Source organism: Lipotes vexillifer, unplaced genomic scaffold (assembly GCF_000442215.2).
Source record: "Lipotes vexillifer unplaced genomic scaffold, Lipotes_vexillifer_v1.1 scaffold1783, whole genome shotgun sequence".
NCBI classification, from domain to species: Eukaryota; Metazoa; Chordata; class Mammalia; order Artiodactyla; family Lipotidae; genus Lipotes; species Lipotes vexillifer.
The window spans coordinates 1,384,745-1,396,344 of NW_006777435.1; the positions used below are offsets into that span (position 1 = coordinate 1,384,745).

The following is an 11,600-nucleotide window of genomic DNA, read 5'->3' on the forward strand; positions in this document are numbered from 1 at the left end:
CCGGGCAACCCTTTAATCAGGATCAGGGGTCCTCAGAGGTGGAGTCCCGGTCACCCAGGCCTACCCAGCACCCGCCTTAGAGGGCATCCCAGGATGGGGGCTCGTAGTGCTGGGAGGTGGCCTCTTTGCTGCCCCTTATATAGAGACATGCCCCACCAGCCTCCACCTAAAGAGACTGGCTCCCCCTTTAGACCCACAGAGGTGGGGGCCTCCTCACACAGGCACCTCACACCTTGGAAGACAAACATCAATCCGGCAGCTCCGTCTGAGAGTTTTCTCCATCATCCTCAGGTCCCTCAACCACCCCTTCTGTTGGGACAAGTTCTGCGCTACCCACGTCTCAGTTCAGTGTTCACCCAAGCCTGGTCCCTTCCGGGGGTGGCCAGGCCAGTGCCAAGGGGTCCACCAACCCGCTTCATCTGATTACTAGATTTTCCTAATCCCGTTGACTTTTTAAAAGCCGAATCCTTGGCTCCTCGTGGGCCCCGAGGTCAGCAAATGGCCAGAGAAGGTCCCTGACCTGCCCCCACAGCCGCCTCTCCCTCCCTGTAACCAGGGATCCAGAGCTACGTCTGCCGAATGGACTCCCAGCCAGTTTGGGCCCACTGAGCCCTTGCAGAAACCCTTGTTCTGTCATCCAGCACCACCCACCCTCCAGTATTATGCCCCTGAAGGCAGGGGCAAAGCACTCTTCCTGGAGGCAGACAGACCAGGGGTACCGTCTGGGCAGGTGACCTCCTGCCCCTCGGCCTCCTCACTTGCACGGGGTGGAGACGGGACCTGCCTGGTGGGGCTGCCTCAGCTCCGCTGAGACAGGGCACCCACAGGCCCCCCTGAGCCCCCTGATCAGAGCTGAACCCACTACCCGGGGACCAGACGGCCTCACGGTCCCTCGGTTCACAGCCCGGCATGGCCGTCCCCAGGTACAAGGCAGCCCTCCTGCCTTCCTCCAGCCTGTCCACAGGACACGTCCTGATTCCTGCAAGGATCCAGGGAGCTGCTGTCACAGTCGCTAATATTAAATGTGCCTCCAGGTCCCCAAACTGGCTGCGGCGGGAGCTGGGGCCACACGGAAGGCCTGTTCTCATCACTTCCTCAGCCAGGGACCCCCTGGGGACCCAAGGGCTCCTCTCGTATGACCCTGACTTTTACTGAACAGCCTTCCCTCCCCACTCTACTTTTTTTTTTTTTAATTCTTGATTAATTCAAGAGTCTTTAATTCAAAGAACTGCAAAAATGAAATAAAGTACAACAAACACCCACTGTCTCCACCTGTGCTTGCCCCTCCAGGCTCTGCCTGCCCCAGTACCCCTGCCCAGAGTCTGAGTCCTGTCCCCAGGGCAGCGGCTTCTTTGTGGTCCAGAGGGGACCAGTCTGGAGACTGGGAACCTTGAGTAAAACTGAGCGGACCCAGAAAGGACCAGAGATGTCATTGGGGCCAGCAGAGGGAGGGAAGCCTCGCTTTCATGCGGGGTCCAGCAGTGGTGCTGTGGCGGCGCCCCCTCCCCACAGCCCCCCTTCGGCATCCCAGGCAGTAAGATGTGTCCAGGACTCTCCCTCCCCATCGTGCCCTCAGCAGCCTCGCCCGCAGGTGGCACCAGGCTCAGGGAGAGGCCTGGCCCCCGCCCGTCACCCCGTCACCCCCAGGAGGCTGCCGGGTCCCTGCTCCGGGTCACTCACCAGCTTCTGGAAGAGGTCGCCCACACGCTGCTGGTGGCTCCACTGCTGCAGGCGGGGGAGGAGCCCGTCGTAGAACTCCTTGTGGATCTCATAGAGCTCAGGCACTTTGAAGAAGATGGTCTCGATCTGCTGGCTCGTCAGCACCGGCTGAGAGGTGGTGGCAGCAGCCTTCAAAGGTTTCATGGGCTGGAAGAGGGCACAGGTGACTGGTGGGGCAGCACAGGTGTCAGGGCTCGCCACTTGTCAAGTACATTGTGGTCCCGTGACACACATGCTTTTATTTTTAAAATTGCATTAACAATAAAAATTTAAAGCCCGCTTGGTTTGGTACCCGAGTCTTTCACTGGCATCCACTGCCCCTTGGGGAGGCCCAACCTCCACAGAGGTGGCATGTCCTGCCTGCCCACAGGTGTGTCGAGGATCCTGGGAGGGTGGGCTACTGCCAGGCTGACCTGGGACCTGGGACGCGTGAGCAGAGCTCGCCAGGGCCCATCCTGCCCGCTCAGCCCCTGCACCCTCCTCACCAGCAGCAGCGCCTCCAGGTGGCTCAGGTAAGTCTCCTCGCTAGCCAGGATTCCAGACAGGACCCATTTCCTCATGTCTGAGCCCTTTTCCAAGTCCAGCTCACTCTGCAGGAGAAACGGACAAAAGTCAGACCCCGGGGGAGGGTGCTTGAGGCGGCCCCTCTCAGAGAGGAAGCCGGCTTGTCAACCTGAGGACAAGTTTCCCGAGAAGGTTCCAGGTGGGATTAAATTAGGAAGGCACGAGGGTCCCGGCATGTCAGCTCGACTGTGGTCGCTGCAAATTCTGGATGGTCATCCAGCTAAGCCAAAGGCCACCCTTGGTCTTGACACCAGGAAACGGGCAGTTTGGAGCTGAGCAGGGTGGGCAAGGCCTCTCTCCACACCTTCTACCCGTGACCGAGGAGTGGCTGTCCTGGAAGAGGCTGAGCCCAGGGGGTGTCGGGCCCCTCCCACAGCCACCCCGACTCCTTCTGCAGCTCCCCTCTCCTCTCCCGGTACCTGCCTCGCCGGCCTCTGTGCCACTGCCACCTGACCCTTGGACCGACCAGGCCCGGGCAGCACCGCCTCCCTCCCAGCCACAGTGGTGGGGCAGGGGGCTGTGGCCACCTGCCCAAGGGAAACCCCATCTCCTGGGTTCAGGGCCTTTGTCCCTTGAACCTGCTCTTCTGAGCCTGCTTTCTAGACTCTGGACCTGCATACATGTGGGCTACGGCAAGGTCCCCCCCTCCCTACTACTAAACGCCCCTACTATATGTGGGGTGATGTTCTGCTGCCTTTGCCTCCGAAGCACAGAGCTGACGTGCCCTTGGATGCAGGGGGTAGGGTCCAAGATGGCTGGAAGACCACATTCCATCCCTAGCTGTGATGGTGTTATGGGGGCGATGTGTCCCTGGTGCCCGAGAATGTGACTGTGTTCGGAGACAGGGTCTTTAGAGAAGTAATCAAGTTAAAATGAGGTCATTAGGGTGGGCCCTAGTCCGAAATGACTGGTATCCTTCTAAGAAGAGACTAGGCGATCAAAAGGTACAAACTTCCAGTTATAAAATAAATAAGCCCTGGGGATGTAATGAACAGCATGGTGACTATAGTTAATGATACTGTATCGTATACGTGAAAGTTACTGAAAGAATAGATCTTAAGAGTTCTCATCACAAGAAAAAAAAATTTGTAATCGTGTGGTGATGGATGTTGACTTACGGTTAGCGATCATTTTACAATATATACATATACCAAGTCGTTATGTTGTACACCTACAACGAATATGTTATATGTCAGTGCCTCAATATAAACAAGAACAAGAGAAAGAGATGAGGACACAGACACACGGAGTGGGAAGACACAGGGAGAAGACGGGCATCTCTAAGCCAAGGAGAGAGGCCCTGGGAAAAACCAACCCTGCTGACTTCCAGCCTCCAGGACTGGGATAAATCAACCTCTGTTGTTTAAGCCACATGGTCTGTGGCACTTTATTACAGATGCCCAGGAAACTCATACAGCTGATGATTCCAAAGGCAATGAAACTGCTGTTTTCATCGACTTCCTGGCCACACCCCTCACTTGCTCCTGGACCACCAACAAGGCAATCTGGTGTCAGGCTGGCCGTGCCCATGGCCTGTGCTCCACCAGGCTGAAGCTGCCCTCCCTCTGCCCGGCCTGTGCTGACCGGCCTCACTGTAGTCTGAGGGAGGCGCCAGACGTCTGGGGCCCTGTGTCCAGAGAAGGGGACGTAAGAGCCCTGCGCTTTCCGTCATTGGTTTCCCACCCTGTGGGTGAATGGGAGACAGCTGTGTGTGCACACATGGGGGACAGCCATCAGATTTTTGGCTTAGAGCCACTCCGGGGAAAGGACACCCATGTCCCACACCAGAGCCCCAGTCCAGACCACGCTGGGCAGCGGCTCCAAGGGTGGGAGCCTCTGGGGCACAGTGCCCGGAACACACAGGTGCTCCACGAAGACCCAGAATAAACCAACCAATGAGAGGATCCAGAACCGCTGGCTGGGCCCTGGCTTGGCTGCATCTTTACAAAGCTCCAAGGGCCCCTCCAGGGAACCCCTGTCCGTGAGACAAGTGGGTCCTGGGGTCTAGGACCATCCATGCAGCCTGCTCTGGGCCCCCAGTGCCACCACTATCAGCACAGATGTGCAGGGTGAAGGGATCCCATCATCTCCTCTCACCTCAGATCACAGAGGCCAAGTCGCGAGCGCAGGCACCTCGGGGAAGCAAGCTCCCAGCGGACGCTGCGCGGACCCTGCACGTGCCTCCCAGCGGGTCCAGGGTGAAGGCTCGTGTGCCCGGGAACAACCCCACTACTGTGAGCACGGCCAGTGGGGCTGCTCCCACCGCCGCGGCCTGGAGAGTCGGGCGGAAAAGGCACGTAGGCAGGGCAGCGCCCCGTCCAGCTCTCCGTTCCAGAGGGCGCAGCCAGCTCAAGGGAACGTATGGGCGGGGGCGAGGGCACCTCTCCTCAGACTACAACCTTCTCCTGAGCCTCAAACGGGCCAGTGGCAGCAGACAGGGACGGCTCGGCTCGGCTTGGACACTGGCCCACCCCACCCGGAGGGGGGGGGGAGGGGAAGTGCAGAAGAGAGAGCAAAGGCCAGGGCGGGGACCAGCAATGTTTACAACCCCACCTCGGCATGTGCCAGCGCGGGGAAGGGCGCGTGAATGCACCCAGTCCAGACGGTAGACCGCGGGGGGAGGTCTGGTAGACCGCGAGGCTGGAGGAAAAGGGCGAGTGGACGAAGGAAGGAAGGAGGCCTCTCACTGCTGCCCGGGCGCGGAGAGGGCAAGGCAACACAGCCCTGAGGCTAAAAGAACAAATAAAAAATAAAAAATGAACTGGGCGTGGCAAAACAAGGTAGGGAAGCTGAGGCAGGGACCCAGGGGAACAGAACTGCCACCCGCCAGCCAGCTGCCAGGCCCACCCCCACCCGGGGCCTGGGGTGACTGGGGTGCAGAACCTGGGCCGTGAGGGCTGGGCTGCTCCTGGCTGGGATGTGGTGGTCAGCACAGCTGCAGAACAAAGGACACCGCCTCCCCACAGGAGAGCAGCCAGGGGTGATGCCCAGACCCTCATCTTTATCCTGACACTCGCTGGCTGGCACTGCATAGTCATGGGTCCAGGGGAAACACAGGCAAGACCGGCAGGCACCTCTGAGAACGACCAGGGATGGAGAATGTCACTGACGCTCAGCGCTGGGACAGCCTCGGTCACCAGGAGCTACCCCACACGGCCACCTGCATCCTTTCCACAGTGCCCCAGGCGGGGGCGGGGCCTGGCCTCTGCAGACCCCTTACCCACCCCGGGGACGGGTATGCACGGAGCTGACCTGCACCCCAGGAGGCCACCGAGCCCCCAAGTTGCCATGGAGTCCCCAGGAAGGTCCTCCTGACAGCTCACCGCTCAAAGGGCCCAAGCTTGGCAGCCGGGGATGAGCCCTACCGGGAAGGTAGGGACGGACAGGGATGAGCGGGGCCCCCCCCCGGCCGATGGGGATGAGGCAGCTTTGACCTCAAGACCACCATGCTTTCTGTGGGTGCTAGAAAGTGACAGCTGCATCGTCTTCAAACCCATAATCAAAGATGAAAGAAGGACGTCTCACTGCAGAGCTGACGGGGGACCCAGAAAGTCAGGGCTGTGCCTGTCTCCAGCGGAGTGAAGGGTGCCCACCCTGGGGCTCCAAGCACCTAACCACGGGGCTTCTGGAACAAAACAGTGCAGCCCTCCTCTGATCAAGTCCCCATCTCACCCAGGTGCTTCCTGACACCTCTCTGGGCCAGGTGGCCTGCTGGGGACTGGAGCCCCCAGGCCTGGCAAGCAGGTGCAGCCTCTTGCCTCGTGTGTAACGTGAGAAATGCCTGTGGGCTCTGCGAGGCAGGAGCGGGTGAGCAACTGGATCTGGACAGGCTCCACAGCAGATAAGCCCCTCAACTGGGGGCTAAAAGGTGGGGGCAGAACCCCAAGTCAGTGTGGCAGGGGTCTGAGGGCAGGAGCCCAGGGAGAAGTAGGTGGGCATCCAGCCGCACAGGGCCTGGGGCACAGGGAGGGCAGAGCAGCCTCCTCAAGGGGCCTTAAGTAGAGCAAGGTCATGCGGGGGGAAGACAACCCTCAGGGACCATAGACGGACAGGGAAAGACTGTCCAAGTTCAGGGCTCAGCCGTAAGGATGCTTGTCTGTACCAAGTGACACCCACAACGCGGGAAGAAAGGGGATGCATCAAAAAAAGGCAAGGCAGGGCTTCCCTGGTGGCGCAGTGGCTGGGAGTCCGCCTGCCGATGCAGGGGACACGGGTTCCTGCCCAGCTCCGGGAGGATCCCACATGCCGCGGAGCGGCTGGGCGCGTGAGCCATGGCCTCTGGGCTTGCGCGTCCGGAACCTGTGCTCCGCAATGGGAGAGGCCACAGCGGTGAGAGGCCTGCGTACCACAAAACAAAACAAAACAAAAAAGGCAAGGCAGTTGAGGGAAAGACTGTCAGCTGAGGGGTTGGGAAGGCTTCAGATCTGGTAGCTGTATGGTCTCAAGCAAGTCACTTTGCCTCTCTGAACCTCAGTCTCCTCGTCTGTAAAATGGTGAAACTGGCTGTTTGGTAAGAAGCTGCATGAGGGAGGTATGCATTACACATGGGCTCCCCTCCCACCCCTGTTTCAGGACGAGAAGCCTGCCCAGCACGGTGGTCTTCAGAAATCACAAAAGCTAAAGAAAGGAGTAGTTTTGCAGCTAAGGCGCCAGCCCAGCGGAGAGGCCACTGCAGTGAAAAGCTAAGCTTCCAGCCACAGGGAAAAGCAGAGTCCTCTCACTCTCTCTCTTTTTTTTTTTGCTGCGCTATGTGGCATGCAGGATCTTAGTTTCCCGACCAGGGATCAAACCCGTCCCCCCTGCAGTGGAAGCACAGAGTCTTAACCACTGGACCACCAGGGAAGTCCCTCTCTCTCAGTTTTAAACTCAGAGTGGAGATTACCCAGAAACAAGCTAAGCAGAGGGGGAAGGTATCTGTCCTCAGGGACAGTGGGACCAGAAAGACAGAGGTTCCCCAAGGACAGCACCCTCTCAGACCAAAAGGAAAGACCCCCGACAGGTCAAAGGGGTGCCCGGATGGGCCCTAATGCACCTCAGAAGTGCCCGCTTGAGCCGTGGGACCGCTGGAAGCGTGAGGACACTGAGCCAGGCTGGGCTGGCACACCAGCTCTACCACCACCCCAGCCGTGTGCCCACGAGAGAGGCACCTGCAGGATGTGCCAGCTTGCACTCGCCATGGACCTCGGGGCCTCAGTTCTCCATCTGTAGAGTGGAGGTGATGGTGGGATCATTAATGACAATGAGACCTCAGGAGAAAGACCCTGGAAAGTGGATGAGTCATGTCAGCATCTCCTCTGGCAAAAGGGGGCCAGTGCTCTGGGTGTGGACACCATCCTGCTCAATACCCTGCTGGGGCCACCACCCCAGTTTCCGCTGCTTTAGACGGCAGCCAAGTTCTGGGCCTCAGCACGGTTGCCTGCCTCGTCCATGCCCCGCTGACAGAGCCCCACGACCCCCCAGCTCATGCTCCCGGCAGGCGGTCCCCACGCACCAGATGGGGGAATAAGGGCTTTAGTGACTGACTTCCGACTGTTGGCTGTCCCATCACCCACTTGCTACTGCTGGCACCCGCCCTCCCACCCCGGGACTCACCACTTTGGTGGACTCCGGTGCGTCCCGGCTGCCCCTGCCCTTGCTGCCGAGGTGGGGCGAGGAGGAGGGTGAGTCATCCATGTAGGGCAGCCCATCCTGGTGCCGGCGCTGCTCCTCGGCCCGGTCCGTGGCACAGCCGTACCCCGGCGGCGTCCCAAATGGTGCATCTACGTTGCAGAGAAGCAGCCTGTGTTAGAGCCAGGAGAGGGGCTCCATGCCCCACCGGTCACCTACAGGCGTGGAACAGGGGCCTCAGGTAGGCTGACCTCACCTTCACAGCTGACGGCACCCAAAGACGGCAGCGCGAGGAGGGGACGAAGCAGCAGCCCCCTCGTCAGGCGACACGAGGCTGGGCTTTAGACAGCTGTGGGGCAGCGGGAGGGGACCCCAAATGCTAGTGTCTTGACGTCAGGGACATTCTTTTACCTTGTCTGTGGGATCCGACCTGATCCTGCTGACCTAGGTGCAGGGCCAGGAAACAGGATGCAGGCCTCCCCCAGCCGAGCGTCCCTGTGAGCACAGAGAGTGGCTTATGCTACAGCAGGCTCCCTATTTGGGGGCACCTATGGGGGTGTTATAGAGCTAACACCTTCCTACAGGCACCTGACGGCAGCCAGCCCCATCCCAGGCCAAACCACAAAGCCTACACGTGCTTCCAAGCCCTTGGCCCTTTGGCAGCTCTGTTCCCAGAACTGTTCTAATTCAGGGGAGCCCCTCACTGGGACATCAACTTACAATGGCCCAGCCTGTTCCAAATCTCACATGAGGGCCACTTCTCTACTCCTTCCAAAGGGCACCCGGGATTTCCAAGAGGTCATCCCAACTGGGTTAAGTCACGTCACCATGACTCACCTGCAAGCAGCCCAAGGCTACAGCACAGGTGGCCTCCGGGGCGGTCAGTCACCAGTTTACAACAACTGCCACCACCAAACACTGCCCAGGCCAGGAGGGCACAGGGCCCAGCACAGGGCCACTCTCAGGCTTCCAGAGCCTGAAAGGGGACTGTTCTCACTTCCTTCCATGTGGGCAGCCTGGAGGAGCCACGGCTGGACTGGCCAGGTGCTCACTGCAGGCTAAGACCGGCCACCGAGCTGCGGGCGCCCACACGGCCAAAGTCCCAGCTCCCTCCCATGCCTCTGCCTCACCCCATTCCTCCACCTCCGGTCCCAGCTGGTCACATGCCTTCTAACAGGTGTCCTTAGCCCTGGCTACAGGGCAGCGTCACCTGGGGAGCTTTGAAAACAGACCGAGTCAGATGCCCGGGGTGGCCTGAGCCCTGGTGGCTGTAAAGGATTCCCATGGGACTCCAGCAGACAGCCAGGGCAGAGATCCTGCACTACCCCTACCCGGCCTGGCACTGTGCTGGTTGCCATGCCGATCCACCCGTGTCCCTGGTGTCTGCACTCAGGTGCCGGCCGCGAAGGCCAGGCTGGGTTCTGCCTGTATATGTGTCCACAGGAGGGTCCCAGTAGAGGCTAGTTCTGGGGTGAGTGTTAGCAGGAGGACCCCAAGAGCTGCACAGAGGCACACTGGTACCTCTTAATCCCATGGACCCTTAATCCACGGACCATGATAGGGGCTTTAGTTACCAAGATCATTGTGTTATCACCCACAGACCCCCTGGACTTTGGGTTTTGTATTGTCCTTGCAGGATAGTCCAAGGCTATGGTCAAGTTCTGCCTCCTCCTCCTGAGAATTTGCAAAGGCACTTAACTAGCTTTCACTCAGCATCCCCAAGCACAGCTGGGGAGGGGTCAACTGTACTAAAAAACACAAAACCCTGTTAATGCAGAATCCTAATTCCGTACCCCACCCTCCAAAACAGGTCTGACTCCAGCTTCCACTTCCTTCTGGGAATCACAGGCTTGTTTGCATGTTTAAATAAAATAAACACGAGGCCTTCTTTTCCTAAATTACAGCAACCCCTACTCGAAACTTGCCAACCACGGGAGCTGCTTCCGACAGGAGCTGGGCACGGGCGGAAGGCTTCAGCTGTCAAGGCCTCACTCACCGTGAACCTGAATGGTCCCCCTGGGCCACGGGGCTCTCTGCTCTGACCCTGCAACCTGGGACTCATCCTCCAGGTGGGGCAGGCGGGCAGCTCTAAGCCGTGGTGGGAATGTCTCAGAAGCAAGGGGCTCTGGTCTTGCCCAGGGGGCTGCATACCTGAGATGGTGCGGTTCACTTAAGCCGTCCATGCTTCAGTTTTGCTGACTTAAAATTGGGCCCGTGAACTCGACAATGGATAGAGGCCCTCTCAGCTCTAAAACATCACTGTCACTCTTTAGGGCGGCTGGCCATGCCCTCCCCACCTCCTTCAACAGGTCCCATCCTGTGCCCCCAACTCCTCCTCCAGGCCCGGGTTTTCCATTAGCTCAGAATTACCAGCGTCCACATATCCTAAGAACCTTTGAACTGTTTTTTAAAAAATAACAATCTTGGGCTTCCCTGGTGGCACAGTGGTTGAGAGCCCACCTGCCGATGCGGGGGACATGGGATCGTGCCCCGGTCCGGGAAGATTCCCACATGCCGCGGAGCGGCTGGGCCGGTGAGCCATGGCCGCTGAGCCTGCGCATCCGGAGCCTGTGCTCCGCAACGGGAGAGGCCACAACAGTGAGAGGCCCATGTACCGCAAAATAAATAAATAAAAATAAATAAATAAATAAATAAATGAAATAAAATAAAAAATAACAATCTTAAAAAGTCAACATATTCTTTATCACCTGGAAGAACGCTGAGCACGCCACCTGATTTCCAGGCCCGGGACTGCGCTGAGCTCACGTTCAAGGTCAAATCAACACTGAGTCTCCAGTAAGAACTTCAAGGTCAGGCTCAGGGCCCCAAGGCTCACCGCAAGGACTGTAAGAATTCATGTCTGTGAAACCACGTGATGGTTCCACGATATCCCGGCTACAACCTGGTGCAAAACCAAGTCATCCCCCCCACGCCATGAGGGTCTGCTGGCCCGTGTCCAGGGGGACCATAGGCTCCGACGTGGATGCTTCACCCCCACCAGGTGAGACTGAGGGGCCAGATTTGCAAACAGATGCCATGGCGTAGTGAGGAGGCTCCCTGACAACTAAAAACCCAGCCATCTTCCCTCTGCACACACCTCCCCAAACCGACATCTGAGGAACTGATGCCTTTAAGCCTGAGTTCTGGATGGATGGCCACCCCTCCTGCATCCCACCTGAGGGCTCAGTCTACTGTCCAGCTCATCTGGACTCAGCACCCCTCATTTCACTGATCCCCCAAGACTGCTCCGATGCAAGTGTGATGGGCGGGAAGAAAGCCCTCAGTTGCCTCTTCCCGCTTCTAACCAGCACACAGGGACCTGCTTTCCTCTCACCCCGTGGGAGGGTTTTCATACCTGAGGTCCCCACACCACAGGGGTCCCCCTCCTCTTGAGCACAAGGTGCATTCTTTGGGGATTTGGAAAGCCACTGTCTCCCCAGAACCAGAGCAAAGTGAGAGAGAGGCCTTGCTCTCCCCTCCTCTGCTAGCAACACCCAGCGGGAAAACCTCTCTGGGCCTGGCCACCTGGTGACACGGTGGCCGCTGAGGCCAGGCACTTCCTGCAAAGCTCTACCCAAGGCTGAAGCCAAACACAGGAAAGAAGCGGGCATGGGCCTGGGATCCCATGGCTTCTAGAGGCTCAGTGAGATGAAGGAGGCTCAACCCAATGCTCAGAGCCAGAGGGGAAGGGGGAAAGGGAGGGGGAGGGA

The 11,600-nt window shown here is 58.8% G+C and overlaps 1 protein-coding gene across 2 annotated transcripts in view; it reads right to left on the reverse strand.

Annotated features, from left to right (window-relative positions):
• BCR (BCR activator of RhoGEF and GTPase) overlaps positions 1-11,600 on the reverse strand; it is a 100,131-nt gene that overhangs the window by 41,681 nt on the left and 46,850 nt on the right. For both annotated transcript variants that reach the window (XM_007451044.1, XM_007451043.1), the window contains exons 2-4: positions 7,876-8,042; positions 2,205-2,309; positions 1,681-1,866 (exon numbers count right to left, since the gene is read on the reverse strand). In XM_007451044.1, the coding sequence (XP_007451106.1) occupies positions 1,681-1,866; positions 2,205-2,309; positions 7,876-8,042 (458 nt within the window). The remainder of the gene's footprint in view (positions 1-1,680; positions 1,867-2,204; positions 2,310-7,875; positions 8,043-11,600) is intronic.